The 26,158-nt window shown below is 53.6% G+C and overlaps 9 protein-coding genes across 9 annotated transcripts; 5 read left to right on the top strand and 4 right to left on the bottom strand.

Annotated features, from left to right (window-relative positions):
- Nucleotides 1–723: 723 nt before the first annotated feature.
- CCOS01_06036 (uncharacterized protein) lies at nucleotides 724–1,649 on the bottom strand (the record flags this gene model as incomplete). Its single annotated transcript, XM_060454208.1, has 2 exons — nucleotides 724–1,478; nucleotides 1,535–1,649. The coding sequence occupies 2 exons, from the start codon at nucleotides 1,647–1,649 to the stop codon at nucleotides 724–726; spliced, it is 870 nt and encodes a 289-aa protein (XP_060315980.1).
- A 1,946-nt stretch (nucleotides 1,650–3,595) lies between these two features.
- Nucleotides 3,596–3,952, top strand: CCOS01_06037 (uncharacterized protein; the record flags this gene model as incomplete). The annotated part of the gene is made up of 1 exon (XM_060454209.1): nucleotides 3,596–3,952. One exon carries the CDS (start codon nucleotides 3,596–3,598, stop codon nucleotides 3,950–3,952), a length of 357 nt encoding a protein of 118 aa, XP_060315981.1.
- A 1,957-nt stretch (nucleotides 3,953–5,909) lies between these two features.
- Nucleotides 5,910–6,906, top strand: CCOS01_06038 (uncharacterized protein; the record flags this gene model as incomplete). Its single annotated transcript, XM_060454210.1, has 3 exons — nucleotides 5,910–6,417; nucleotides 6,470–6,765; nucleotides 6,850–6,906. 3 exons carry the CDS (start codon nucleotides 5,910–5,912, stop codon nucleotides 6,904–6,906), a joined length of 861 nt encoding a protein of 286 aa, XP_060315982.1.
- Nucleotides 6,907–7,541: 635 nt separating this feature from the next.
- On the top strand, nucleotides 7,542–9,306 carry CCOS01_06039 (uncharacterized protein; the record flags this gene model as incomplete). The annotated part of the gene is made up of 2 exons (XM_060454211.1): nucleotides 7,542–8,205; nucleotides 8,261–9,306. The coding sequence occupies 2 exons, from the start codon at nucleotides 7,542–7,544 to the stop codon at nucleotides 9,304–9,306; spliced, it is 1,710 nt and encodes a 569-aa protein (XP_060315983.1).
- A 1,002-nt stretch (nucleotides 9,307–10,308) lies between these two features.
- On the top strand, nucleotides 10,309–14,415 carry CCOS01_06040 (MRC1-like domain-containing protein; the record flags this gene model as incomplete). Its single annotated transcript, XM_060454212.1, has 2 exons — nucleotides 10,309–13,268; nucleotides 13,320–14,415. The coding sequence occupies 2 exons, from the start codon at nucleotides 10,309–10,311 to the stop codon at nucleotides 14,413–14,415; spliced, it is 4,056 nt and encodes a 1,351-aa protein (XP_060315984.1).
- A 1,087-nt stretch (nucleotides 14,416–15,502) lies between these two features.
- CCOS01_06041 (uncharacterized protein) lies at nucleotides 15,503–17,220 on the top strand (the record flags this gene model as incomplete). The annotated part of the gene is made up of 2 exons (XM_060454213.1): nucleotides 15,503–16,174; nucleotides 16,234–17,220. The coding sequence occupies 2 exons, from the start codon at nucleotides 15,503–15,505 to the stop codon at nucleotides 17,218–17,220; spliced, it is 1,659 nt and encodes a 552-aa protein (XP_060315985.1).
- An 83-nt stretch (nucleotides 17,221–17,303) lies between these two features.
- On the bottom strand, nucleotides 17,304–17,799 carry CCOS01_06042 (uncharacterized protein; the record flags this gene model as incomplete). Its single annotated transcript, XM_060454214.1, has 4 exons — nucleotides 17,304–17,349; nucleotides 17,437–17,477; nucleotides 17,538–17,597; nucleotides 17,701–17,799. The coding sequence occupies 4 exons, from the start codon at nucleotides 17,797–17,799 to the stop codon at nucleotides 17,304–17,306; spliced, it is 246 nt and encodes an 81-aa protein (XP_060315986.1).
- Nucleotides 17,800–20,165: 2,366 nt separating this feature from the next.
- Nucleotides 20,166–21,779, bottom strand: CCOS01_06043 (vacuolar protein sorting-associated protein; the record flags this gene model as incomplete). The annotated part of the gene is made up of 1 exon (XM_060454215.1): nucleotides 20,166–21,779. One exon carries the CDS (start codon nucleotides 21,777–21,779, stop codon nucleotides 20,166–20,168), a length of 1,614 nt encoding a protein of 537 aa, XP_060315987.1.
- Nucleotides 21,780–24,465: 2,686 nt separating this feature from the next.
- Nucleotides 24,466–25,693, bottom strand: CCOS01_06044 (uncharacterized protein; the record flags this gene model as incomplete). The annotated part of the gene is made up of 2 exons (XM_060454216.1): nucleotides 24,466–25,494; nucleotides 25,547–25,693. The coding sequence occupies 2 exons, from the start codon at nucleotides 25,691–25,693 to the stop codon at nucleotides 24,466–24,468; spliced, it is 1,176 nt and encodes a 391-aa protein (XP_060315988.1).
- Between the last annotated feature and the right edge of the window lie 465 nt (nucleotides 25,694–26,158).

Genomic DNA, 26,158 nt, shown 5'->3' on the forward strand with positions numbered 1-26,158 from the left:
GGTGGAAATCCCCGGATCGAATAGGATGTAATAGAGGCCAGTTGAGCCATAGTTTCTGTAGGTCCCTGGGGGAAGGGTAGTCGGCAGATTTCATGCTGGATAGTGTGGCGCTGCGTGAGCCAGGCCACCACCCAGCGGGATCTACGTGGGTAAAACTTGGCCTCGTCCAGGCGCTTCCGCGGGAGTGTTGCAGATCTTCCCACTTCCGCCCGTTTTGCTCCACCCCGTAGCTGGCAGTCTCCTTGTGAACGGAATGCTTATTTCTCGAAATCCGAGGTGCTTGCTCGTTTGGACCCGATCGATGAGGAAAGCCAATTTCTCCTATTGGTGAGAATGGTAGTTGAAGCTTGAGATCACAGCAGCCAGTAGATTAAGAGAACAGTTTTCAAGAACCACAAAGCATCGTTATTTCATCAACACTTCTATGTAGCAGGACTATAGACAAATTCCCAACGTATCCACAGGATATCATGTAAAGGATGGAATGCAATGATACAAGAGAGAGTGAGTAGCAAGCAATGAAGCCAGAACTCAGTCAGTTTGGACTGTTTAACCCCCCCGTTCGACGGTTGTTAGATCGCAGCACCAATGCCCCTGGCAAGGCTACTCGATAAACCCAATCCGTCGACACCGAAATATGTAAATGGCGACCTTCTTCCCTCCCTGCTGCGTAGCCGTGCGCAAATTACTTGTCCGATGCTCGGAAAAAAGTGCGAAACCACTTTAGGCCTTGAAGTCGCGGGCGGAGCGGCGCTCGGAGCGCTTCTTGAGGTTGAACTCGACGGCGCGCTTGCGGGCGGCGGTGGACTGGGTGAAGGCGACGGAGCCACCGAAGGGACCGGCGAGGGCGGCGTTGCGAAGGCGAGCGACGCAGACGTTGCTGGCGCCACCGACATTGGCGTCGCAGGTCATGCCAGCGGGCATCTGGACCTTAACGGGGAAGTCCATGGTGGAGGCACCGGAGAGACCGCCGATACCGATACCGGGGACGTTCTGGGTGACCTCGGCAGTCTTGAAGGCAGTGGGGTCGGTACCGCCGGAGGTGCCATCAATGTCAGCCTTGAGGGGGCCAGCACCGTCCTGGTTGACCTGGTGGAAGGTCATGGAGATGGTGCCGTCGTCGGCGGTGGTGGGCATGCCCTGCTGGGCAGCCATACCGGTGGCAGCCTTGACACCAGTCTCGACGGTACCCTTGGGGGTCTTGGTGCCCTTGCCGGCCTGGCGGGCGGCGATGTTGGCGTAGCGGCGGGCGAGGTTGGCCTCGTGGATCTCACGAGCAGCCTTGGTGGCGGTTGTGTTGCCGGCGGCACCGTTCATAAAGGTTGCCATCATGGCAGCGGCATCGACGGGACCACCGCCCTGGGTGCGGCCAAGAGCGGAGGCCTTGGCAGTGCCGAGCTCGCGGTCACGGATGATGGAGGTATCGGCCTCGGAGCCGCAGCGGGGAGAGGCGCAGTCACGAGGAGTATCATCGATCACTGGAAACTGTTAGTAGGAGCTCTTTGTGTCTTTTCGATGTGGTTTGATGACTTACAAGAAAGACCGGGAAGGTTGACACCGTTGGCACCCTGAACACCGTCGATGACACCGTGGGCAAAGACGTTGGTGGCAGCGAAAGCCGCGAGGAGGAGAGCTGAGCCGTACTTCATTTTGGCGGTTGAAAAGATTGGTGAAAGTTGAGTAAAACTAAGAATGTGTACTATTAAAGTGTAAAAGGCCGTGTAGGAGCTCCGGGCTCGTGTCGGAAAGAAAGGCAGATGAAAGAAGGCTGAAGTGAAGATGAGATGCTGATGAGAAGGGAAAAGATGAAAGTTTGACCGGACATGCGAGTGATTCTTATACAAACTTGTCGATACTCTGGATGACAGGTCTTGGACAGTCTTGGGAGACATTTGATGGGGCTTGGCAAACTACGGGCCCATCTCCCAAGGCCAGGGATTGCGGCCGTTGCGTCGTTCTCCTGAGTGAAGCATCTTGCCGCTGACTTCTCACGAAAGATCAGTTGAAGCATTGATCTGACGACTGGACGACGCAGGCTGTGTGCACCAGCAAAGACGAGCTTTCCAAAGATGCGATTGGTTTTCGATCGTTTCGAAGGGGTTTGCGGGTCCTGAGCGATGGCCAGGCGAGGGAGAAACGCCACGCGCCAGGAAGTTACATAGACCGAGTCCAGTTTCCCTCCGGCAAAGACGGCGAGAATGGATCATGCAGGAACAAGCTATTGGTGATCTCGGACCCGATTGGTAGATCTCTGAAAATCATGGTTGTGGGGAAGCGAGGAGGCTCTCTTCAGGAGTAAGGCTAAGGAGTCTCCACGGTTGTTTGGGGCTCGGCGTCGATGAGGGCGACGATGATGTCGGACAAGGTTTAGCGGCGGGAGCGTTCCTGGGAAGGACAAGGGCCATCCCATGTCACCCTGCAAAAGATTTGAGAACGACGCTAGGATGGTGTAGATCCTCAAACGTGAGGCGTGTGAGGTCGCTGGTCCTGACCAGCGAGCTTGGGCCAGATACGCCGCTGACTGATTCTGATGGAGGTTGAGACGGGCCCAAACACCACGGAATTCGCGAGAGAAGCGTCTCCATTCGTGCTCAGGAAGCTCCGGGAGGCAAGTGGGCGCCCCTCAGGTATCCATACTCCGAGTACGGGAGAGCGTCGAGGCCATGCCACCATGCCTTGTTGGGTAAGGGCCCCGGATCTCTCGACACAACTCGACTCACCGTGGCCGGGTTCCACTCAGAGGCGGAAGGACACATGAGGTAGAAGTTGAGAGTGCGTAGGCAGAGATTCTATCCGTACACAAGGTAGATAAGACTCCGCTTTCGTTTCGGTCTTCGGAAAGAAGACGGATAGACTTAGATTGTGGTCCCTTTCTCCATAGGGAGCTGGGCCGATATTACTCATGAAAGTTAGATGGCCTGCGCCCGTGGTGGTGGGATGTTGATCAGAGGATAGTTCACGACAAACTTCGAACCGTCATCGAAGAGACGTGAACGACGTGACATTGTGACATTCCCAGCCGGCCGTTGACATGGCTTGGCAGGACCAGTAGGCGGGACGAAAGCTCGGCAATGGGATGCCGTCTCGACTCGAGTTGTGACAAGCCTTCGACGAGCCGATTGACAGCCCTTGGCGAAACTCTAGGCAAAGAGAGGCACGAACTCGGACGTCGGAGGAATTCCATGTTTCGTCCACGATGCGCACGGTTGTTTCCCCCTTTGCCCTTCCCCCTCTGCTCTCTACGCAGTTTAGCCGACCGAGGGCCCCGGCAAGGTGGACAAGGTGGACAAGGTGGTGTAGTCGAACTCGACGGTGTGAGGGACTGAGGAGGGGGATCTGCCGGTAAATCCGCTGCGCAAGAAAGCAAGCATAACCAAATGGGGATGACGTCGATCGGCGGATATGCTTGTTCTGAGGGCTGTGCAGGCCACCTAGCTCCCTTTTGCGACACAGGTGAGAAATCTGCAGCCTCGATGGGTCGCAATCTGAGTTTGTTTAGTTTTGGTGATCCCCAGACCTCGACCTGGTCATGGTGGGTTCCATCTCGCTTGTCTCATGAATTGTCATTGCTGCGCGCTCGTCGGGTTTGGAAGCCATGCTGATCTGTGAACTCCTTCGCGGCATCATCGCATTCTCGCTTTCGGTGTCTAGACGGTCTTTTTCATCGAAGATCACCAGTGTTGAGGCTCCCCATCGATCAGTGCAATTCTTCCACGATATGCGGATGAGTTTCGTCAACCAGATCGTGCTTATTGCTTCAAACCCGGCCCGGGTTTTCAGATACACAAATCTTTCCAAGCTCATAGTGGCAAGTTGGAGAACTAGATCGTTGATTTCAACGCGTCAGTCATGCTGTACGCGTACCATGAACCCCAAAGTCCGGGTCGGTGTGCTCGACGATGATCAGGGTAGCCCGGCCAAAGATCTCACAAGGATCGGGAACAAGAAGTGACCGAGCCATTCTACCATGAAATGGACATACTCTGGAAGACGACTGCCGGGAGCACGTTAAGGTTGTCTAGCTGCGTGCAACACACAAACGGAGCTACCGGGTAGAACGGGTCCATCGGTGGAGGCTAGCAGGACAAATAAGACGAAGGGGGCCTCCTTTGGCCGTTGCTAGCATCCCATTGTCACGATCCGAGGTCTTCTTGCCCGTAAGGTTGCGTGTCTTGGCTTCGTCCGAAGTGCGAAGAGCACTGCGCCTCGAAATTGCTTCAATGAGACGGAGACCAAAGTGGTGAAGGGACGAATAGCGCGAATTCTGATTCAGTTGCGACGATTTCCTGACAAAAGGTGTTGAGCCTAGTGAATACCTTGGTTGAACTAGACCCTGTTCAACTTTCGGTAAGGAACCCATTTTCGCAGTGCGGCATAGGGATCATCGTCCAGATCCCCTTGCTTTGGAGCATCATAGCAGAGGAAATATCGTCAAATGTGAGCCGTGCATGCTTTTTCGTAGGCGCCTAGACGACAAACGCGTGTGCCTCGTCTCGTTGTCAACGCTTGCCCGCCAAGAGGGACGTTCTTCATAAGTTCAGACTGTCATGAAGCTAGAATCATCCCGAGATGTATGGATGTTCTTGAGCAAAGTCTCGATGCAGCCCGAACGACTGTAGACACTTGGGATTACCACCAAGCAGAAAGTATCGTGAACATGGTCGCAACCTGAACATAGCCAGAGTCTGTGTAACCTCAATATCTGCAGGCGGACCACAGCAAGAAGGTGAACCACGTGCGCGAACGAAGATGATGCCGTGATGAATTTTTCAAGAACAGCAGTGACCGAGGTTGTCGAGTTTGAGGGTTGTAGCTGCAACAATGTCTCTCGTGACGTTGTTCGGGGAAGAAGATCACATTGCCGTAGAGGGCAGGAGGAGATTGCAGCCACATAGAGCTGCAGATGGCCCCAGCGAATAAGGTCAGCAAGTGTGGATGCCAGCTGCCCACCAAGAGCTTCTCCCCTGAACGACCCCTGCCACTACCGGCGTTAGCGCCTTTGCAGCCCCCAGTGGCCCCTTCTACGCCTGCCGTGCGCCTGCCGTGCCCTGATGACTTCCGCCACCCGCCCCTTTTGAAGCCTCCCGTGCCGAGACCGTCATTCGTCAACCTCCATGTTTCACTTAACGACTAAAGCAGGCCTCTTTTCTTCAATTCTTCTCACGGCAGCCAATCCACCCTCTCCAACAACAATATCCTCCAACAAGAGAGGTGTGGCGCATGAAGTTGGCAGCCATGGGCCACAAGGGACCAAGCATCATTGACCGAGGAGGCCTTCGAAGCGTTGAAATGCCGGCCACATTGACTCTATCCCGTTGCCAAGAAACCGATAATCGTTCTTCTATTCCCCTCACCTTTGTTCCCAAGCGTCGATGGCAAGTTTAAATGCCCATACATGCGTTAGCTTATGGCCATGAGTTCACAGGAGCTAATCCAACTGACTGGTCGATGGATGTGGCAAAGCTGCCCGTCTGGACAGGCATCTCAAGCCTTCGAGAACCCCTCTCCGTCTTAATCCCACCTACCTGATCTCCAGGTTACGCCATGACCCAATCACACGAACACGAGCCGTCACTTCAATGGCAACAGTCCGCAGAAACATGGCTCTTGGGTGCCATCGCTCACATGTCGGACCGTTCCATTATGAGGGGTCATTCAGCTCTAGATCAACACGCGCTTCCAAATTCGGTCTGTTGGCCTCCCAAGGTCTTCGTCCAGAGTGTTGGCAGATGTCCGATATGACTTTTGATTCGCTAACCCGTCCGAGATGTCACTTTAAGCTATCGCCAGACCCCTGACGGCTGAAAAATTGCTGTGCTTGATTACCTTGATTATATACTAGCTGGTGGAAACCTCAAGAAAATGACGATCCTGATTCCTCCGTCTGTATCCGTCGCTGCCTTATCACTATGCGCGTTGCTTTCTTCCTGCCGGCCTTCGTAGGCGTTGTCGCCGCGGCGGCTTGTAACGGCAACGACGCTCTCTGCGCAAAGAAGTATTCTGACGTGACGTTTGTCGGATCCCACAACAGTGCCTTTGTTGGCATCACTCCGGCCCACAATCAATATGTGTCGGTAACGGACCAGCTCGATCTCGGCGTACGCTTCCTACAAGCTCAGACCCAGAACAAGGACGGACAGATCCAGATGTGCCATACGGACTGCGCTCTGTTAGACTCGGGGCCCCTGTCCAAGTATCTCGAAGAGATAGACACTTGGATGGAGGCGCATCCGCGTGAAGTGGTCACCTTACTTCTCACTAACATTGACGCAATGCCGGTCACTCAATTTGGCGACACTTTCAAGAGTACGGGGTTGGATAAGTACGTCTTCAAGCCTGGGGAGAAAGTGGCTATAGACCAGTGGCCTACACTTCAGACTTTGATTGATGACGGGACGAGACTGGTCGTTTTCATGGGTATGTCTCTAAGCATCTTTTGTAACTTATGGGCAGTGACTGAGTACGACAGACTATCACGCCGACACGAGTAAAGTCGACTACATTCTAGACGAATTCCAGTACTACTGGGAGACTCCGTTTGGGGAGACGAATGCGAATTTTCCCAACTGCAACATCGACCGGCCGCAGGGTGTCGATCCCAATGGCTACATGTATCTTGTCAACCACTTCCTCGACATTGAGCTCTTCGCAGGCATTAAGATCCCCAATCAAATTGAAGCGCCAAAGACAAATTCCTTGTCGTCCATTGACAAGCAGGTCAACTTGTGCAGAGGGATGTGGGGAAGGACAGCGAATGTCGTTTTGGTAAGTCTCCCTCTTTTCGGACACCGAGTTGGTCGTCTTAGCATCGCGTCAATATCTACTTTGTGTAAGGCTGACTGAGAAAAGCTCGACTGGATCAATATCGGCGAGGCGATCAAGGCACAGAGCCAATACAATGCTTGAGAAATCACCAAACGTTTAATTGATAAGTCGGGAGTTAGGAATTTTCAATAACGCCATAGAGTGAGCTACTTGATTTTGGGAGCATACAATTGTTGGTCTAAGGTATTCGAGGGACGAGGAGTACTCCATGTTGGCATGTTTGTCGCTGCGCCGCCTGTTCTTTTACGAGAGAATTACCCTCGGAGAAGTTGCAATAATTTCGAAGGGCGCGCAAGTGTAGGATTTATTATTGGCGTAAGGTGAGGGGTGACACTCGTACCTATCAGGCAGCCTGAATACCGGGAGTGAGCAGAGCCACGCTCGGTGTCCAAATCGGGCAAAGACACTTTTCTATAGCTTCGATCAGGGCGGGATGGGGAAGCGTGACTGCACTTCTATCCCGCCATCTCTCAGCCGCTGGATACGCAGATCAAAGAATCCTACGGCAGCCTGCTTTGCTTTCATCAGCTTGAAGTTACTCAAATACCCCACGACTCAGAGCTGATTCTCATGAGTTGAGGTTAGATAGCGTGACCCTTGTCAGCGCCTCACTCACGGCTCGGTCGTTGCTGTCTGCTTACGGCACTCTCGATCTTTACATTGAGCATACCCAGTTAATCGTCCAAATACATTGGCTCGTGACTCGATTGGTCGACATGGAGAAAGATGGAGGATGGCTTGCCGAAGGCGCCTACGATGACTTTGTCCGGCCCCTGTGTTCCTCAGACCCTCGACTTAGACAGCGCGACCCCAAGGCCCAAATCCAACGCATCCCCTTCACAGATGACGGCGTCCGAGTCGTCAAGCTCAGCCTCGGCGACAACGGCACCTTTATCAGAACAGCACAATTTGAGGAACCAGCCGACCTAGAAACACACCTTCACTACAATACAGCATCACAGCAAGGACAGCAAGGACAGCAAGGACAGCAAAACATTTACATCCTCGAGGGACTCGGCCCTGGATTCGCAGGTGTGTTCGGCCACCACTTCTCGCTGCATCCTTCGGTATTCGTCGAGCATGAGCGCGTGGTCGTGCACAACGTCAACTGGACGGGCGAAAGCGACGGCGCGCAGCTGCCGTCGGTGGTTCGGAGTCGGGACCATGTGGAGATGAAGTACTACGAGGTCGTGACGTTTGATACGCGGCCGACGAGTTTTCGGTGGGTGTGCGCCGCGACGGGGCGGCATATTGGGGTGTCGAGGCAGTTTCGGTGGGATAATTCGCCCGACGACGAGTTTGATCGGTTTTTGAATGTGGGTGTCGTGAGGAGGAAGTGTGGTGTTTGGTCGAGCAGGACTGGGGGTGGTGGTTGGGATTGTGAGTTCTTGCCTGGTCGGATTCTTCAACTTGTACTGACGCTGATCATGAGTAGGCCTTGTGCTCTGTGATCCTCCAGTACGAAGTGTCCGAACAGGGGATGATTACAAAATAGAGCACCCAGTCAAGACCTGGCCCTACCAGGGCGGCTACCTCGACTTCGTCCCAGAAGAATCGCAAATCAGCATCGCTAGGGAAAAGGGGAACGAGCACCACCACTACGGACCCCCGCGAACTTCCATGCTCGACGACCTCGCCTTCTATCTCGAGACACACGCGGGGCTAGTAGATACTGCAGAGCCCGAATCCGTCGTCAACGTCTTTGTGAGCAAGATTGTGGCCTCCCACCTGCTCAAGCAAACGGAACACCTGCGCGCGACGCTCTCGGCTGTACAACGGGGTCTCACGCGCAAGCAGGACCTCGCGAAGCTGCCCATGACCAAGGTCGAAGCGCTCTGGAGCGATATGCAGGGGTGGGAAAGGCGGACGGGGGAGTATCTCGAGGACGTGGAAGGAATCATGCTGCAGCTCGGGATCCCGTTGTCGCCGACACAACCACCGGCGACAGGGTCCACTGCGCCGCCCATTGGTATACCACCGCAGCCGGGGTCGGGCCCGGGACCGAAGACGGGGCCGGAGCGATCCAACGTCACCGCTTGGTCAGACAGCTCAGCAGATTTCCAGTTCCTGCACCTCCGCTTCCGGGAACTACGCCACCGGACTGAAATGCTCAACGCGGCGGTGACGGGCCTGGCGGGCATCACGGGCAACAGGCAGGCGTACAAAGAGCAGCAGCGGAGCATCCGCGAGGCCAAGAGCACCAAGGCGGTGACGCTGCTGGGATTGGTGTTCATCCCGCTGGCGTACACTGCGTCCGTGTTTTCGATTGAGAAGCCGTTTGGGCCTGGCGGGGAGCTGTTTTGGGTGTACTTTGTGACCTCGGCGCCGTTGATTTTGGTGGTCATGGTTGGTTATTATGTGTTGGATTTTGGGTACAATGATGATGGGAGGGCGTGGTCCGTAGATACGTTTGTAAAGTCGGTTGGGGAGAGGGTGCCTGGGTTGGAGAGGAGGGATTTGGGGAGGAGGTTGGTTGGATGACGGGGAATAGTAGAGATGGCCGTGTGAAGACCCTCAGAGCGATGGTAAAGTAATGAATATCATAACAATATAAGGCTGTGATTAACTACTGGGAGAGGATTCAAAAAGAGTTCGCCCCCCCGGTGCCGATTTGGGGGCTACATCTCTTGGTGCTCATGCTGGGATTTGAACTCGGGTACTTCGCTAAGCCTGTCGTCGAGTAGGCTGGTTGGCGATTTGATTGTTGACCTCAAACCATTCCACCACCCAGTCAGTTTGACCTGACCCGCCGACCTAGACGGGCGCCTGCTGTTCTGGTAACAGGAATGGAGTTGAGGGGGGGTATATAGGCTTCCCGTGTAGCATTGGTGCCTGTGTATTCACGATTTTGAGGTAGACACCAAATAGAACTCCCATGGCCCACGCTAGTTACGTTAAGCGAATCTAATGCTTTAATCTCTCCCATTTATTTGTTTCTATGTTCTGCCTTTGCTGGCTGCTCGGGCGGTTCTCGATATCGATTACACGGCATTAATACACAGTATCAGTGAATACCCTCACTGTCTCTCCCATTTATATGTAGTGGATAGTTGGTCGTCTTCTCAGTCTTCGGTCACCTTATAAGTAACGAGATGTCACCGAAGCCAGCGGCATCCACTGTGACGCTTATCGATAAGAGCTCCGGTCGGTGTGAACTCTGGGTGGGTCCTGCGTCACTTTACCTAGCAGTTCTTATCGGCGTGTTCAGTGGTGCCGCGTTTCGCGATAAGCCACCGACCCGTCTCGTCCCACAGGTAGCACACACCAACACGTCGCGTCGGCCAGACGCGTCGAAGAGCTCTTAATTGACTTTCACTCCACTAATACCACCACCACCCACCACCCTACACTCACCTCTACCAAAACACTCCTCACGCAATTTTGGTACCTGCAAGTACACAGCACTTCAAGCAACTTCACATTAGTCTTTTCATGTTTTGATACCCGGCTTTCTGCCTTTCTATAATCATAGCCACATTCACCATGGCTTCTGAGAAGGCCGCATCGCGCTCTCCCAGCGCGAGCCCAGCGCCAGAGACGATGAAGGCACGAATGGAAGCCCGTTTGGCTGCCATTGACACGAGTTCAGAGGACGACGAACCCAAGCAGACCCGAAAGAAGAGCAAGTCACCACCACGAGACACTCAAGCAAGTGACTCGGAAGAAGAAGTCGTCTTCCGCCCCAGAGGACGGCTCGCTGCCCAGCTAAAGGGCGGCGCCGAGCCTTCAGACGCAGAGGACGAGCCCGAGAGCTTTATGGACCGGATTCAAAGACGGCTTGGCTCCAACAACGACGATGACGAAGAGGACGAGGACGCGACCATGGGGGATGCGGAAGAGGAAGACGATATCCCGGTAGCACCGCGGCGGCTGCAAAGGAAGCAGGATAGACAGACCACGCCGCCACCACCACAGAGCCCAGCCGCACGGTCGAGTCCTGGGCTGTTCGTTTCTCCGGACCGGCAGTCACCTGTGAAACCTACTACCACGACAACAGCAGACGACGCCTCCGACTCTGACTCCCTCCCCGCAATCACAAAGAACGCCAGATTCCAGGCACTCGTCGAGCGCAAGAAACAAGAGAGACTCGCACGCGAAGCTGAGGAGGAGAGAAAGCGCGCCGAGCGAATGGAACGCGAGCCCCTCAGCAACGTCGACCTGTTTGACGACGATGAGGACGTCGGCAATGTCTCTGACATCACCGATGACGAGGGTGGCCGGAAGCTCAGCCAGGCCGTTAGGCCTACAAGGAAGGCCGGGAAGAAGGCCGTCGAGGAGATGGCTCGCGAGACCCAGCGCATGGCTCGTAACATGCAGCTTGCCCACGAGGCCAAGACGAGGAAGAAATTCACAAAGGCGGATTTCCTCCAGCGCTTCAACTTCGGTGCTCAACCCAAGTCTGATCCCAAGTTGTCGAGCTCCAGCCGCCCTACCACACCCGTCTCAGCGCACCAGACCGACGCTGAGATGAAGGACCCCGAGACGCCGCCCAGCTCCCCGCCTGTCGCCAAGGCTGCCTCCCCTGCCAAGGTTCAAGAGCCCACGACTGTCGCGCAGCCCACCATTGACCGAGATGACGATGGTGACATGCTTTCCCTCGACGACGTGTTTGAGGCATCGAGAAGACTTGACAAGGGCAAGGGCAAGGCCGTTGCAACTCCTGAAGAGACTATCGTCAAGGATGTCAAACCCAGACGTCAAGTCCGCATCAAGCTGCCCTCAGTCTCAGTAAACCATGCAGTCATTGACCTTGACGACGACGAAGAGTTGGCCATCGCCAAGAACGGCAAATTTGACGCCATCTTTAATAGGGCTCCGGGAAACAAGGCAGATGCATCTCGGTCTCTACTTAATCTGCGTCGCCTCGCTCGGGTGGGATCGCCGACAAAGGAGAGGAAGAGGAAATACGAAAAGGCAACAATCACCACGGCTCAATTGCAGATGACGCTACAGCAGCGCGCCCGTCAACAAGCCAAGATCGAGCGCGAAAAGCGTCTCGAGTACCTCAAGTCGAAGGGTATCGTCGTGCAGACCGCCGAGGAGCGTGAACGCGAGATGCAAGAGGTTGAGGATATTGTCTCTCGCGCTAGGAGGGAAGCCGAAGAGATTATGGAGCGCGAGAGAGCAGCTGCCAAGCAGGAGAAGAAGGAGAAGAGGAAGAATGGCGAGCTCGACGTCTGGGACGACAGTGACGATGAGTCGTACGACGGTTCCGAGGAGGAGGCGGAGGGAGGCGTTGAGGTCGAGCTTGAGCTGTCTGGCTCTGAAGACGAGAATGTCGATGAAGATGAAGATGATGGCTCCGAGGTGGAAATGGAAGGTGTTGCGTTGTTCGACAATGAAGCTGACGACAGCGGCTCAGAACACCCTGAGGCCGAGGTTGAGGCCCAAGAAGTCGAGAATGATCCCGAGTCCGAGGACGACATGGGTCTTCCCACGCGCAACATCCGTCGATCAAAGAAGAGCCAAGTCATCTCGGATGATGAAGACGAGGACAGAATCGAAGCGACGCCAAGACCCAGGACTGCAACCCAACAATCCCCTGCTGCACCCAACACCAAATCACCCGCCGTTCCCACCTCGGTATTGCGCTCTGCCAAGAAGACATTCATTCCCGGACTGCCCGTTACGGGTGCCGCTGGTCTGGGTCTGACCCAGATCTTCGCTGGTACAATGGACGACAGCCAGGCAGCTCCTGGTACGATCCCCTCTCAGTCACCTATGCCGGATTTCGACAGCCTTCCCGACTCCAACTTGATGGGTCTTACTCAACAACACGACAGCATGATTCTTGACAGCCAGGGCGGTGATACCCAGAGAGCCGACACGCAGCCTGATTCCGCAGAGGGCGTGCGCCTGCATTTCACCCAATCCCAAGCGCGTGGATTTGACAGCCTCTTGCGCGACGACGACCCGTTCACTCAAACTTCTATGGATGCCACTCAGGATGCCGGGCCGCAGGACTACACGCCGTTGAAGCAGCGCTTCGTCGAGCCGCCCCCGTCGACCGTGGATACCATGGTCCTGGACAGGGACGCCGAGGTCGATTCAGTGCAAGATTCGCCCCTCGTCCGCAGGGGTAAACTGCGCCGCAAGATTGACGTCGTAGCCGCTGTCGCGGATGACGAAGATGTCGAGGACTCCAGGGCCAGTCCCGAGGTAGACGAATTCGGTTTCAAAACGACGGCCTTCAACGTCATGAAGGAGGCTGTCAAGAAGCAGAAGCAGCTCAAGAAGGCGGAGGAGTACAACCGCAAGAAGAGCAAGGCCAAGGAGATGGTGGAGGAGCAGGCCGACGAGTCCGAGGATGAGTATGCAGGACTTGGAGGTGCGGATGGCGAGGACACCGATGACGACAGTGATGCTGCCTCCGTCAAGGAGATGATTGACGACGAGAACGGCATGACTGCTGATGATGAGCGCAAACTTGCTGCCCTTCACGCGTAAGTGATCTCTGTCTTGGCTTTAGTATTCTCAGCTAACAAAATTCTCAGTGACAACGAGCGTCAGAGCGATGAGAAGATGGTCGACAAGCTCTTCCATGACATCACAACCGGTATGCTCCGCCGCAAGCGCGGCGCCGACTATGACCTCTCTGACTCAGACGACGGCGGCGAGGCTCGTCGGCGTTTGAAGCGTCGTCAGTTCCAGAAAATGCAGCAGGCCCTCTTCGCGGATGAGCGCATCAAGAAAATTGCCGAGAAACCCGGCAACCAGGCCTTCCTCCGCACCATTGAGGACCGCGGCAGTGATGAGGAGATGGACTTCCTCGACTTCGCGCCCGAGCCAACGGAGACGGAGGACTCGCAGTCTCAAGAGCAACAGCAGCAGCAGACCACTGTCCCAGACAGTCAGCCCGGAGCGCAACGCGCACCTCTCGCCTCCAACGCTGCCAACGTACCGTCCACCACCAACGCGCGGAGGACAAAGGACGGCAAGAGGCCCTCCAACCTGGGCGAGATTCGCGAGTCCGTCTCGAGTCTGCTCGAGGACCTGAACGAAGTGATTCCTGCCACGGACCCGCACTCGGACAGCGAGGCGGATGACGAGGAGGCGCAACCCTCTAACAAGGAGAACCGCTCCCCAGGCAAGAACCCGCGCCGCACCAACTCGCGCCAGGTGGTCGTCGATCGCCTCACCATGAAGCGGCAGTCATCCTCCAACATGTCGACCACGTCCTCTAAGCTCGCCTTTGCTATGCCCAACGCCGCCGCCTCTGCTTCCAGCGGCGGCGGCAGCAGCTTCAGGGTCCCTGCACTGCTCCGGCGCGCGACGACGAACTCGTCCGTGCTGAGTTCACAGGGTTCCGGTGGCGGCAGTATCGGTGGTGGTATTGGCGGCAGCGGAGCCAGCAATGGGGGAGCTGCGGCTTTCTCTGCTCGTGGCGGCGGTGGCGGTGGTTTCGGCGACGATGGCAAAATCAAGAAGAACGCGAGCAAGAAGTCGGGTGTTAGTGCTTTGGCGAGAGAGAATGAGCGCCGAGCGGCGATCCAGGAGAATGAGAAGAGGAGGGAGGCGAGAAAGTGGAAGGGTGCTGAGAGGAGACACCAGGCTGTTAATGGCCTCTTTGGGTCGGGCAAGTTTGAGTGAGGAGGTCGTGTTTGGTGGTGAGGGTGTATTGCAGAGCTACGGCTTGAATTGTCTGGGAGTTTGCAATGATGGATACCGAAGATCAATGACGGACTGGGTAAAAAGGCTTTGGACGGAGTCTGGGACTGCATTTGGAGTTTGGGTACGGGGTGAGGATTTGTGTGTTTCATGGTTTGCCAATAGGTTCACTTGAGGAGTTGCATTGTTCCAACGCATTTCAAGCAAGTTCTTTTGATCTTTGAAGATAAGCATGTGAGGTTCTGAAAAGCCCATGGCTGGTAATATATGTTTGCTATGGTATCATGAAGCAATAAAGAAGATGTTCTTCCTCTTGCCCTAAAAGTCCGTTCACCTGCAGACAAAAATCCAGGCGTCCTTTCTCGATCACATTGACAAGACGTCCAAGTGAGGTTTCTTGAATTCGATAATGCACACATTACACATAAACCTCCTCACCGAGAAGCGTGACCACGATTACTATCGAGTGAAAGCCACCCTACTGAGGTATTGTGGAGGGGTTCCTATAACTGACAGCTCAAATATCCGTAGCTGTCTTCCATTGGTCGTTACAACTACGATTGCCCTCTTTAGGCAACAATGATCCTTCTAGTAAGACAGAAAACCAGCCAACGCGGGGGAGTCGCAAGAAGGATGCTGACAGGAGACGTATCCCCGCTCGACTACGACTAAACTCCGCGCCTGCGGCAACTTCTTCTCCAACAGGAAGGAAAACATCGAGTCTCCCGGGCGCTCGGGCAATGCAACACCCCTGCCGAGTAGTGCCGAGGATGGACACTTGATTGTGTTCCTTCGAATCCTTCCAGGTCGTCGTAAGTTGGTCCTCGTCTGACATCGGTTGATCGGGGTCCACGGTCCGGTGTAGTCCGGCTTGTTACGGCCGATCATGCGGCGGGTAGCCCCGTTTCAATTCCGAACCCCGTGAAACTTTTGGGACTTATTTATGATGTTCGCAGCATTCTTACAGAAGTGATTTATTGGTCAAATGTAGCGGTTTCGCGCCTCTGTAGAAACCAAAATTAGTCATTTCCGTTGTTCTCACAACCGCAGACCGAATCGAATCGTAGCCATGTCTTCAACCACCACCATCACAATGACGACCGAAACTCAGGAGCAGCCACGAGCACCAGACCTATCCAAACACCCCAAACTAACACGAGAACAAGCAGGCCACCTCCGCCACTTCCACAACCTCGTCACCCAGCCCGACAACGACTGGAACCTCATGGGCTCGCAGGAGCCCCTCCAGGAATTCCTCGACGCCTACCGCTACCAGCTCGCGACCATGGCCTACGCCGCCGGCGCCGCGCACTTCCACCGCCAACCGGCCCTCCGCAGCGTCTACAAGACGCTCATGCGCCAGACGATCCGCAAGATGCTCCTGCGCGCCGTGTGGGCGTACTGGTTCAACACGAGCATGGCCGGGATCGCGACCGATCCGGACCTGAAGGAGCTCAGGAAGCCGTGGGCCGACCCCGTTGTGAGGGAGAATATCATGTATAGCGGGCATTTGCTGATGATGGTGGCGTTGTATGGGATGTTGTTTGACGATGACGAGTTTGAGCGGCCGGGATCGTTGGAGTTTTTGTGGAATCCGTTGTTTTTTGGGATGGGTCCGGAGAAGTTCTCGTATGATGCGGGCAGCTTGCAGGATGCTATCCTCAAGGAGATGGAGGGGAACGGGTGGATTGGGGTATGCTGTGAGCCGAACATGGTGTTTGTGGTTTGCAACCAGTTTCCTGTAAGTACCAACATGTGCCTACTGACAACTGAGAGTTGTGCGCTGACGAGTTGTGCAAGCTGATCGGAATGCGTCTGAGAGACGCTCGTCTGGGCACTTCGGTCGTAGACGACGTTTTGGAAAAGTACAAAGCAGCATGGGACAAGAAAGGGCTCGTCGGCTCCGATGGCCTCTTGCCTGACGCGTGGATGGTCAAGCAGGACTTCACTATCCGCCCCAAAGATCCCGCATGGACGGCGTGGGGCTCGGCCTTTATGAACTCGTGGAACGGGTCCGTCGTGAGGTCTCACTACGAAGACCAGGCCCTCGGGTACGTCACCAACACGGGAGGAGGCGAGATTCGTCTGAACCCACCTGTCGTCGGCAACGAGTTCAGAAAGCTAGTCAAGGAAGACGGCGCGGCGCCGGACTCTCGCGAGACGCTCGAACAGGCGGTGCGCAATGCCAAGGAGGCCGAGGCGGGTAAGAAGGGAGGCTTTCCGTATACCAAGCCCACGTTTGGGTATATTGTCCAGTGGCTCTCTGAGCTAGGCAAGGAAGCCGAGTTGACGGCGTTGCTCAAATACGCGGACGAAGAGTTGGGGTCCAAGTGGGAGGGCGGCGGGCTGTATTACCCGCGCAACGACGAGCCGTTTGACGAGGAGATGAGGTGGACGCACATGGACCCGTTTTCCGGCAACGCGGCGATCGGGTACGCAAGGTTGAATGTCGAGGACGGGCAGAAGATTATTTGGGAGCGGCCTTGGACTGCGCAAGACGTCTCGACGCGGCCGTTTGTTGATGCAGTCACTTTGGCCGATGGCGTTGACTTCTTGCGTGGAGATTGGAGCGAGGAGGAGAGGATGCTGGTGCTTACCGTCAGGTCGTGGGATGGCTTGACGAGAACAATCAAGCCTGTTCTCAGGAACTTGGGGCCTGGGACATGGAATGTGTTTATTGATGGACAACTGAGATTGTCACGAACACTTTCATCGGGAGAAGATATTGCTTTGGAAGTACAAGTTGGGCATCGGGATGTTGATATCATGGCTGTCAAGCAAGCGTGAGATGGAGATCGGGACTCTTTCGTATTGTTTTTTAATGACCTTCTGATGATGAATACATTCATTTGCAATCATATGTCCTCGCCTCAATTCCAGCAGTAGCAGTCGCAGGCGTTCCCAAGGTCTACGTTCCTGCAGTGAGGCAAGTATCGTCAGCATGTCTACAAACAAGGCTCGGCAAGAGTCGAGGCCGCCGAAAGTGAACATGTTAAGACTTACGCATATCCGCGGGCGTTGCTCCAAGGAGCGCCGCGCTGACACTGTCCATATCATTAAGCATCCATTCACAGCATGCGCGATCATCATGTAATGGAACTCACGTTGCTGTTACACGCTGAAGTGGTGCACTGACGTTGGTCATCTGGAGAGCAGTTGGACGCCTATCAGGTTCCGAAGTTAGTCTTGACCGAATCATGCTAGTTGCTTTCAAATGACTGAGAGAATGAGGGTCGTAGGAATATAGAAGACGAGGTTGTGACTTACGCCCCAACCAGAGTTCGGTGTCTGTCTGCATTCCCATCTCATCAAGCCAAGAGCTGAACTACTGAAGAGGGCGATGCCGGCGAGGACGGATAGCTTCATGTCGATTTCGAGGATCTAAGGTATCTGGGTGTTCGAGATGGCTTGGAGGTTACGCCGTGTTACGCCGTATACCTCTCTCATATCATGGGGAAGGAGGCTTTAAATATGTCTTGGATCGGGCAAGTGAGAGAAAGCTCACACTTCGTGAGTAGACATACCGGCACTGCGGTTGTGAATCACTCCAACAACCACGAGCTAACTCTATGTAGCCTAAGCTACGATGTTGAAATGAGATTTTAGATGAGCGGACCTGTAACTGGAAGAAAAAGAGTACTTACTTTATCTACAGAATAGTCTAAGTGAGTCTTTGCTCCTGTACCAACATCCTGTAATCTAAAAGTCACTGGGCCTTTCTTCTTGGCTGAACATGCAAGACCAATGCCGATGGAGCTGGAGCTGGGCTCTGAGGAACTCTAATATACTAATTCACAAGAGTGTAGTCGAGGCCGGCGTGTCGCCAAATATAAGAACCCGAGAAGACTTCGTCTCGAGTCATGGCTAAATTGCCTGTCTTGGCAAAAGGATATGGCTTGGACTTGCAACTTGCAAGTCAACATTCCAAGACCATCAATGCTGAAAGTCCCTTCCATGAATGATGTTACTTGACGGAAAATTGTTCAATAATCGAGGTTGCATACAGGTAATTATCGTTGAGCGCGCGCTTGGGGCACATTGCGCGTTTTGTGTAATTAAAAAGTGTACCGTATCGTGTGATTTCCCTTGAAAGCCTTCTTCCGTTAAGGTCGATCTTTTGCGCCTGTAAAGCCGGGAAAAAAACCACCACATAGGTGATTATGAATAGGGGGTTCATAGGAGGGAAAGCCGCGTCTGGACGCATTCGGTTGAGCTTGAGACGGCTGCGGAATCTCGTCAGACTTCAAAGTTTTTCGACCGGTACGTCTAGGCTGACTATATAGTGACTTCATGATTTGAATTGATTTCACATCGCTGATGTTGAGGTGACTGGTTATGACTTGAGGTGGTGTTGTGGAAACCTAGCGATCTTCAGGGTCGACTTGGGCCCTTGAAGATAAGATAGTACGACTTCAGCCAGGAAAGGTGTCCACAAATGAACCTTTTCTACAGGCTCTAGAGTTGAGTGAAAGAACGATGAACTGATGAGATTCCTTCAGTGCTTGGTCCATACCGGAATAGGTCACGTGCGATATGGAATAAACATCCACGAATACACCACGACCATTCGACCCATACATCTGTAGGACAGAATTTGCCAGAGGGAGGGCATGAGAACCGCCTGAATGTGTCTATGACCTAGTGAAGGAAATATTAACGTGTAATTGGGTCCTGCAAAGGTTGCGAGTTCGAATTTGGTGGTCCTACATAATGCCACAGGCAGCTCATCTTTTTTTTCGTATTTTCTGGCCAATCTGTCAGGTATTTCAAGAGGTGTCTGATCATCGTGGTTTCCCCTGTCTTGATGCCCTGGACTCTGACAAGGCACCTTCTTTGGATGGCGGATACCGCACTTGGACTTTGAAGCCTGATTTAGGCTTGGCTAAGCCCATCAGACTTACCTTGGCCAGCTTGCTCTCCAGCGAGTCGAGTGCTTCTATTCAGAGCGACTCATGCGAAGAGCGCCAAAGAAACAGATGTAAGCTTGTAGCCGTACCATCGTGCGAGTGGCCGGCTACCAGGGCGGGACTACGCAGCATCTGAGGGTAACACTGAACACCGACTTTTTGGCTGTGAATAACAGAAATCGTCTGGAACTTGTAAGAAATACGAATCCAGTTGGATCTTCGACACGTCTGCCGAGAATCATTCAAGGCACGGAACAAGAGGAGAACTTCGTTCTATTCATCGGCGGGTCGGGATGCCAACCTGACACGCGGGGGCTCTTATAGTCTTGCTGCCCGATATGTATGTTACTTTACCTAAGACCTTCTGGATGCATATCCGTGACGGGAAGGATAGACTTGACAAGGTCTGAGGGACCTAGGTAACAGAGACTGGATGGCGTGCATGAGGCCGGGTTGGTCGTGCTATTTGGATCGGAGCGGCACGGAACTGTCCCGTCGAGAGCGGTCGGGGAGTCGGATATAGGAAGGTACTTGCCGGGGTCAAGTAACATGCAATCTCTTTCTGGCAACCTTGTTTCGACTACAAGTTGCCATGTCCAGACTTGAAATCGGTCTGTGGGCCGTTGAGCGCTCTGGAATAGAGAGCAGATGTCACACTTTTGTACATTCCTCCCGTTCTACTTGGATACATGAAGTGAACTTGTATGCCGGCCTCATCACTCAATGGATGCATTCAAGGCGTCAATTAAATATAACATGTTTCATTGGGGTTTGATTGTTCTTTGCTTCATCTATACCATTACCTGTAACAAAAAGGAAACTCATCTAACTATACCACGTCTGTCCGGGCTTTAAGCTATCCAAGATCCGGCAGCGGGTAGTAATGCAGAGCTTCTCGCGATCGAGCCGCTTGAACTTGGGACCCAACGGCCCGGAGACGTAGTGGTACTGCGCGAACAAGCGCCACTGGCGCATATCGGCCAAGCTGTAGAGCTTATCGCCCCAAGGGCCGGCGTAATGGAACCATGACGTCGGCGCGTCGGGGTTCTCGGCCGTGGGGAACAGACTGGTGGGGTTCTCCTTCCGGTGGCCGCTAGCCACGTCGACCTCGTCATCGAGGTCGTCGTCGAGGTCCTCGTCCAGATCCTGGACGTAGTCGTACCAGTAGGTGTAGGCGTTCTTTGACGGATCCCAAAGGGGTCCCTTGTCGGTCACGTCCTTGAGCATCTTGAAAGGCAGCACGTACGGGTGCTCGCCGGCCTGCGCGTACATGGCATGGGAGCCGACGGCGGAGTAGATGACGGGACGCTCGCCCCGCTTCTCGACGGCATTGTACGTGTAAGCCTGGCCGCCCTCGTGTTCCGAGAAGAAGATGCCACGGGGCACACCGTTCTCGAAGCGCATCATGCAGTGCTCCCAGTCGCCGACGTGGTTGCCGAAGCGAATGGTCAGGACCGTCTGACCGAGGTTGTACGAGTAGAAGAAAAACCAGAAGGCGTCGACGATGCCGGAGCCCTTGTCGACGAGGACGAGGACGGCCGGGGCCTTTGAGTAGCCTTCCTGATCGGGCTTGTGGGTTGGCGTGTCGGGAATGGGCTTCTGGCCCTGGTCTCGGCGGCGGTGCTGGAAGCCGGCGGCGCGGGCGGAGCCTTCTGGGAATTGTGGGTAGCGACGAGGGTCCGAGATGCGGTGAACGGGGTGATCGCGAGATACGTCGAACCACGTCGTATCCTCAGTTTCATGTCGTGGGTGTTCAGAGTCCCCAACTGGGCTGTTGGGCGTCTCTTCCTTGTCGCCATCGTCCTCATCATCGTTCCATGGCTCAGGAATGCCAACGTGACTGTGCAGCCATTCGGGTCTCTGCTCGACATCGTCATCGCTGGTGAGGTAAACCATGCCATCCTCCTTGTTAAGCATGTGCAAATCCGACAAAATCAGGGAGCGGTTCAACGCCTCTTTTTCCAAGTAGGGCGTCATGTGCCGAATGTGTTCCGCAATGTCGGCGGGCCAGAAGTTCTCGCCCGAGTAGAGGTGGACTAGCGGCGCATACTTGAGAACATAGTCGGGAATCTCCTTCAAGACCTTCCTCCTCTCTTCCTTGTCGTCCCGCGGCGAGCGCTTCTTGGGAGCCGTCTCCCACCCAGAATGGCGTCCATCAAGTGACCTAAGCTCCAAGCGCAAATCACCGGCGTCGGAGTCGTTCTTGTAGGGGAAGAGAGAAGCTGGGTCCCATGAGAGATGATGAACGCCGCAGAGACTCAGCCAACGGCAGGCCTGACGATCGAGCCAGTACGGGCTGCTGCTGACCCATTTCTTATCCTCGCGCTGCTTGGCCGGGTCTGGCGGGTTTGGGTTGAGGTAGCGGGGCAGGAACCATGCGAGGAACGATACCGACACCAAGAAGGCGAGGAAGATGGTGAAGCGGCGTAGATAATACATCGGATAAGTTCGTTGGTGGCTCCAGGCCTCGCAGGATAGGGATTGGGTTCGTGAGAATAACAAAAGAGCCTCAAAAGGGTGCCGGTATAAGATAGGGCGCCGGGATCGATTGGTAATAAGCTATTCGTAGTTACGGAGGCTGAGTGATGGTTCGGAGGGGCTTCGGGATGCCGGCACGTCTTGCGAAAGCCAGCGGGGTCTCGCACAGCATCACCAAGTGTACATGTAGGGTGTAGTCTACTATTGAGATGTCGAAGGTGGGAGGTGCGAGCGGATATGCATGGCCGGTCGGACGCTGAGGCCCCTTGGTCAAGTGTTTTGTGTTGTTGGACAGAGAAAGCTTGTTAGGCGCAAGTGTGTGAAGGGAAAAAGAGTTGAGCAGTGCAAGCAAGAAGGAAGCTTTGGGTTGGGGTTTGGGACGGAACCTAGCGGTATGCGGTCAGCGGTATGCGCGGGCGGCGGACGGCGAGAGCGACAGCGGCAGCAACCCGCAGGAAGCAGGGAAGCAAGGGCCATCAATCATCAGGGACGTACGGTTACTTCGTGCTGGATTCGGCCATGAACCTGGACGTGGGAGGACGGCAGACGGGAGGGGATTGGAGGGGGGTGCGGATGGATGTTCCACTACTCAGCCCGCCACCCGACCGAGGGATCTGGATTCTTTCTTTGAATCCTTTTCTGTATCCGTACAGAGTACCTTGCAACGGGGGCACTAGATAGATGTTGGTACACCTCCTGACTAGAGCAGAGATACATGCACTATCTACTGTGATCGCCCGGATGAGGCAGGTATCTCTCCAAAGAAAGAGGAAGGGAATGGCGCCAAGGTTCCCGGTAAGACACCACCCCACACGACGGATCACCCCCTACGACGGATCACCCAATTCGGCCACATTCAGCCAAAACCGCTATTCTATATATATATCAATAATTGAAGAATAAATATTTCAAAAAATACACAAGCTATAAAAAAGTATAATTAGTATAGAAAAATATTTTAAAAAAATATTTTTATATTATATTATATAATAATATTAGATTTAGAATATGCTTTTAAATGTTAGTGTTTATTAGTAATTTCTATATAGATACTAACATTATACTATGTTATATAACTCTTTTATTTATTAGAAAAAATAAAATTTTAAAGTTAATTATTTTTAATAAATTTATATTAAACTTATGTAAATAGTTTTTAATTACTAATATAAGTATTATTATATAGAAATATTAAGTTATATTATAATAAGTAGTATTTATAAAAACTTGAATTTCCTAAGCTTATGTAGTTAGTATAATGCTAAAAATAGTATATTTAAGCTTAGAAAAATATTTTAAAAATTTTATTATTTTAAAATACTTAACTTTATTTATTTGTTATAAAGTTAGAAATCGTATTTTTATATAGTAAAAAACATTATATTTAACTTAATAATATCTTAGTAATTATAATAGATTATAATTTATAAAAAATATCTTAGTAAGAAAACTATATCTTTTATATCTAAAAGTATTTGTTATATATTTTTTATATTATAAAATGAAGTAAGTAGAATTAGTGGTTTTTGACTGAATTATACCGAATTGGGTGATCCGTCGTAGGGGGTGATCCGTCGTGTGGGGTGGAGTCTTACCTCATGCAGGCAGCAGACCGGGAGGGTTCAGCGATCTGCGGGACCAACCAGATCCCTGCAGATTCCCACGAGGAGTAGTAAAGCTCCAGTTCCGCACGCTGCTGACTCTCTACACCGCCCTGCCTTTACTCGCGCCTTGTCTTTAACTCTTGATGTATCCGTACGCAGTGCACCGTGCCATCGCCTCTACCTATGTCGCTAGATGACCATAGTACGGCAAGCAGCCGATCCCTGTAGCCATCCGTTAATCACGAGTCGTCTTGCTGTGTATCCTTCAGTAAAGGTTGCTCCCCGTCCACATGTGAGCTTGCAGTGGGCGGGTGGGCTTCCTGAGTGACGTGCTGGGATGACTTTGCAGACACAGGGCTCACTAATCATCTGCCGAAACCCGTGAGCTATTATGTAAGTAGTAGGAAACACTCCATTCTGAGGCTTTTCTGGCATGCCTATTTTCCCCTTTTTGAAAGGAAGGCAATCTTTCTAGAAGCATTCCCAACTAATCTCCGATTTTCTCGCTTACTACCTACCGGCACCAGTATCTGTACCTAGCGGCCAACGGTTTTCAGCCCACGTATTTCTCACGAGGCAGACATTTTTTCCACTGACATTTTTTCCATAGTTCGCAAACCAGTGCTGGTGTCGCAGGATTCTTTTGGATGATCATACTTCATTAGCTCTAGGTTTAGCCGTACTCGCACTGCTGCCGCGGCCACCCTACGGCCCCGTACGAGTCTCCCCAGGACCTCTCGTCAGCCTGACCACATCATGCCTCCATGCATGTCTCTCCCAAAATTCCATGTGCCAGCCTAGGAGAGCCCGACACCGGAAAAGGGGCCCTACCGCAGTAGAGCCTCGCAACGGCTGTCACATAGTTTCACCGTCCCATCCGAGGCTTCGCCCTATCTGGGCTCCATCTTCATTCATCGTTACCAACAGGCAACAGCATACGCTGAATCCGGATTGCGAGATATACCATCGCGAACGCAAAGTCTGTATGGTCCGATGAAACTCGTATCCCAGATTGATGGATACTTTCCTGACAAGGCCTACTCTTAATCTCCGCCATCCTCCTCGTCTTCTTCATAGTCGTTGTCGCTGGCCTCGTCATCATCTTTCGGGCCCGAACCTTTCTCCGCTCTTCCGCCCTGTCCATCTAGGTTCGCCCATGTCGTCGGCGTTGGCGTGGACAACGCTGCCCCATCCCGCGAGGTCGCCGCAGCCTCTGCAACGCTGCTGCCTTGTCGCTCATTTCGTTCAGAACCACCCGTTCCCAATGCGGAAGAGCCACCTCTCCCGCGGACACCGCCGCCGCCGCCCCGGCTTACACGTTTCTTTGGCCCATCCGGCAACGGCTTCCGTCTTTTTCTTCGGCTGTTCGAACCTATGTCCGTCGGCTTCGGCGCGGCGTGGGCATACACCGTGACCTCGTCCTTTTCGCCTCTCTTGACCTTTAAAGCCATTAAATTCTCCAAAAATCTCGTTTGACGCTTGCGCTCGCCCGTCTTGTCTGCTGTGATGGGTATATGGATTCCGTGCTGCCTCCTGATGTCCTTGAGAGGGTCGTCTTTCGCCGCCGCCTCGTGTTTTGGCTCGAGGCGCTTCTCCGTCGTGTTGATCCTCGACCAGCTGGCCGCCAGCATGTCGACACCGCCGGGAAGATGTCGCAGAGCCGGAATCGGATCCTCGTGCTCGTGTTCGGCGAAGATTACTTCTGTACCCAAGTTTCGTGTCCACTGCCCCTCAAAGATTTTGCCCTTGTACGCAAACATGGGCTTGTCCGAATGCAGATCCAAGATCTGGATCTCGGCAGCTTGTTCAGATTCGAAATCTGCGTCGTAGCTGTCTACAATGGGGTCCGCCTGTCCTTGTTCAATCTCTTCATCGTCCTCGGGCTCGTCCGCCGGCTCGTCATCATTCTGGTCGTCTTCTGACATGATGCGGTGGTGTTTCGGTTCGTCGGGTTTCCTAGTGGTAGGGCCTGCCCAGTGTTTGTAGTGATATCCGCCTCGTCCTGACACTGGCATGTTCCGTTTGCGCCGGAGAAGCTGTGGTATGGAGAGATCGACGGTCAGGTAGTATGTCTGAGATGGTTAGCAATTGCATCTTCCTGCTCGCTTCAATGCGACAACTGACCTCGGTCTCTGTAGTCGAGTACTCGTACTCCCAGTCCGAGTCGTCGCCGCCATCAGTCTTTTTGGATGCTTCTTTCGATGGCTCGTCAGCGGGCGCCGTCGCCGCAATCACCGGCGCGACTGAAGACGTTGGCTCGTTGGCCGCCATGTTTTCGCGACGATTCCTTGTTGGGGTGCTCCAATTGACTGAAGGGAATGGCGCATTGGGACCAAGGATTCGTGTGATTATGTGGTGTTGTCGCCAGCTGCGAGCTTCAAGATGCGTCAGGGAATGCGGAAATCGAGTTGTAAGCGCATCGCGGAAAGAGTGTGCGACGTCGAGAAATTGCTGAAGCTCCAATGTTAAGGATAACTGCAGAATTCCCATTTCAAGGGAAAGAAGCTTACCCGCCCCCAGTCAATTCGACGGCGGATTGGCACAGGCCAGAGGTCAATTGAACAGGGGCCGCTGCTCGCTGGTGCGGGGCAGCTGCTGGACTTTCCATGCTCACAGTCACAACCCCTCTGCCCCGCTATCGCAAGTAAATTTCCCAGAGGCGACGCCCTACGACTCACAATCGGACTTGAACACATCCCGCTCTGTTGACTCACCACTTGACATCCCTCGTCGATT

Source organism: Colletotrichum costaricense (genome assembly GCF_030867565.1).
Source record: "Colletotrichum costaricense strain IMI 309622 chromosome Unknown Scaffold_5.1, whole genome shotgun sequence".
Taxonomy (NCBI): Eukaryota; Fungi; Ascomycota; class Sordariomycetes; order Glomerellales; family Glomerellaceae; genus Colletotrichum; species Colletotrichum costaricense.